Here is a 1,800-nt window from a genome sequence, read left to right as displayed (position 1 = left end):
CGGATCAGCCATCAGGAGTGGAGCTCTGTAAGGGAGCTAACACTCCGGAGAGTTCATCGGACCTCTGATTGGATCAGGAGTTTTATGTGGATATCTGTGGAGGTCGAATGCATATGCGGCTCAAAGAACCTTCAAATCTACGATCATCAACTATGATGAAGTTCGATCCACACCAAGGTATTGAGATCTGATCTCAAATTCATGTTCTAAATTTTAGATTATGCATGTTATGTATGTCATAGATCCGGATACGGGTTAAAAGAATTTAATCTGGATCTTTTTCATTGCATTCAAAAAGTTTAGAAATACATGCATAAAACTATCCTACATTCTAACAAATATAAACTCCATTGCAATCCTCACTCGCTCCAATCACACTCCTTGAGGTGTGGTCATATATAGCACATAATCATGGAAAGAAGATCACTAAACAATTTAAAGATTCACATAGTTTGTTGACTGACAATAGGTTGCAATTAAACGAGGGAATAAGAAGCACATTATGTATGATTATGTTGTTGCTGAGTCGAACACTTCCACTCTGCTTTGCCACTCCATGTCTATCATCAGGTAGAGTAACATAAATTGGGGCAGGAACTTCTTTCATGTTGAGTAATAGAGAGCGAGTACCTGTCCAGTGATTCGATGCACCGCAATCTATTAACCATTCAACATTATTTGTATGAACTTTCTTACCCGAGACATTCTCAAATAGTGTGGGGATTGATTGAGGTTGTGTGCCTGGTGCAATCCCCAAGAGCGCCATCAATTGTGAGTACTATCCGATGTCAAGCTCACTGGTGCACTCCTTCTAGGCTCCTTTCTTTCTACTGTTGCTTCACTTACATGAGATGCCTTCACGAAGCCTTTGTTTTTGTTAGAACGTCTTGGCTTCCAATTGGGTGGGTAGCCAATTAGTTCATAACATTTTGATTTATCATGGCCAGTTCTCTCGTAGCGGTCGCACCTTAACTTTGATGTGCCACTGTTACGTGTGCTTGCTTTGACGTCAAAGATTTGTTCGTTTCCCTCGAGCATACCAACATTGATTGCAGCAGCTTCAATATTTACTTCAGCACCCTTATGCGTGGCTCTTTGCTTCTCCTCACGCATCACGATGGCGTAGACTTTGTTGATCGAAGGCAACGGCTCCATGCTCAGGATCTGAGATTGAATGATCTCATATGTATCCCGATTGAGGCCCATTAGGAATTGGTGCACCTTCTCTTCCTCTCTTTGTTGTGCTATCTCCTTTGCAGAACCACAAGTACAACCAGCACAAGAATAAGTAGGAATCTTGGTGTACGTCGACAACTCATCCCACATCATTTTCAACTTTGTATGGTAGACAGCAATTGGTTGTCTTTCTTGGCGAAAAAGACTTATATCTCGCTTCAGCTGATGAACTCTTGATGCATTTTCTTGAGAGAAATGCTCCTTAAGATCATCCCATGTAGTCTTGGCATCATCAGCATAGGCAACACTTCCTTGGAGATCCTTTTCCAAGGAATTTAGCAGCCATGCTATGATCATGGAATTATTCTCTTCCCAGGCATTCACCTCTGGGGACTTGGCCTCTGGCTTGATCATCGTTCCGTCTATGAATCCCTCCTTGTTCTTGGCTCTAAGGGCATTTTTCATGGATCTTTTCTAGATTGGATAGTTGCCGCCATTCAGCAGCGTTGACACTAGTATGGCTCCAGGACTATTTGATGTACTAAGAAAGTAAGGAGATGCCGGATTCACGGATGGATCGGCATTAGCAATAGAGGTGGAAGATGTAGGAGAAGACATGCTGGA

The 1,800-nt window shown here is 42.3% G+C and overlaps 1 protein-coding gene across 1 annotated transcript; it reads right to left on the bottom strand.

Annotated features, from left to right (window-relative positions):
• Positions 1–765: 765 nt before the first annotated feature.
• LOC140856248 (uncharacterized) lies at positions 766–1,590 on the bottom strand. Its single transcript, XM_073253377.1, has one exon. It carries the CDS (start codon positions 1,588–1,590, stop codon positions 766–768), a length of 825 nt encoding a protein of 274 aa, XP_073109478.1.
• Positions 1,591–1,800: the final 210 nt, after the last annotated feature.

The sequence above is a fragment of the Elaeis guineensis genome, chromosome 3, assembly GCF_000442705.2.
Source record: "Elaeis guineensis isolate ETL-2024a chromosome 3, EG11, whole genome shotgun sequence".
NCBI lineage: Eukaryota > Viridiplantae > Streptophyta > Magnoliopsida > Arecales > Arecaceae > Elaeis > Elaeis guineensis.
This window is presented reverse-complemented; position numbering and strand designations above follow the sequence as displayed.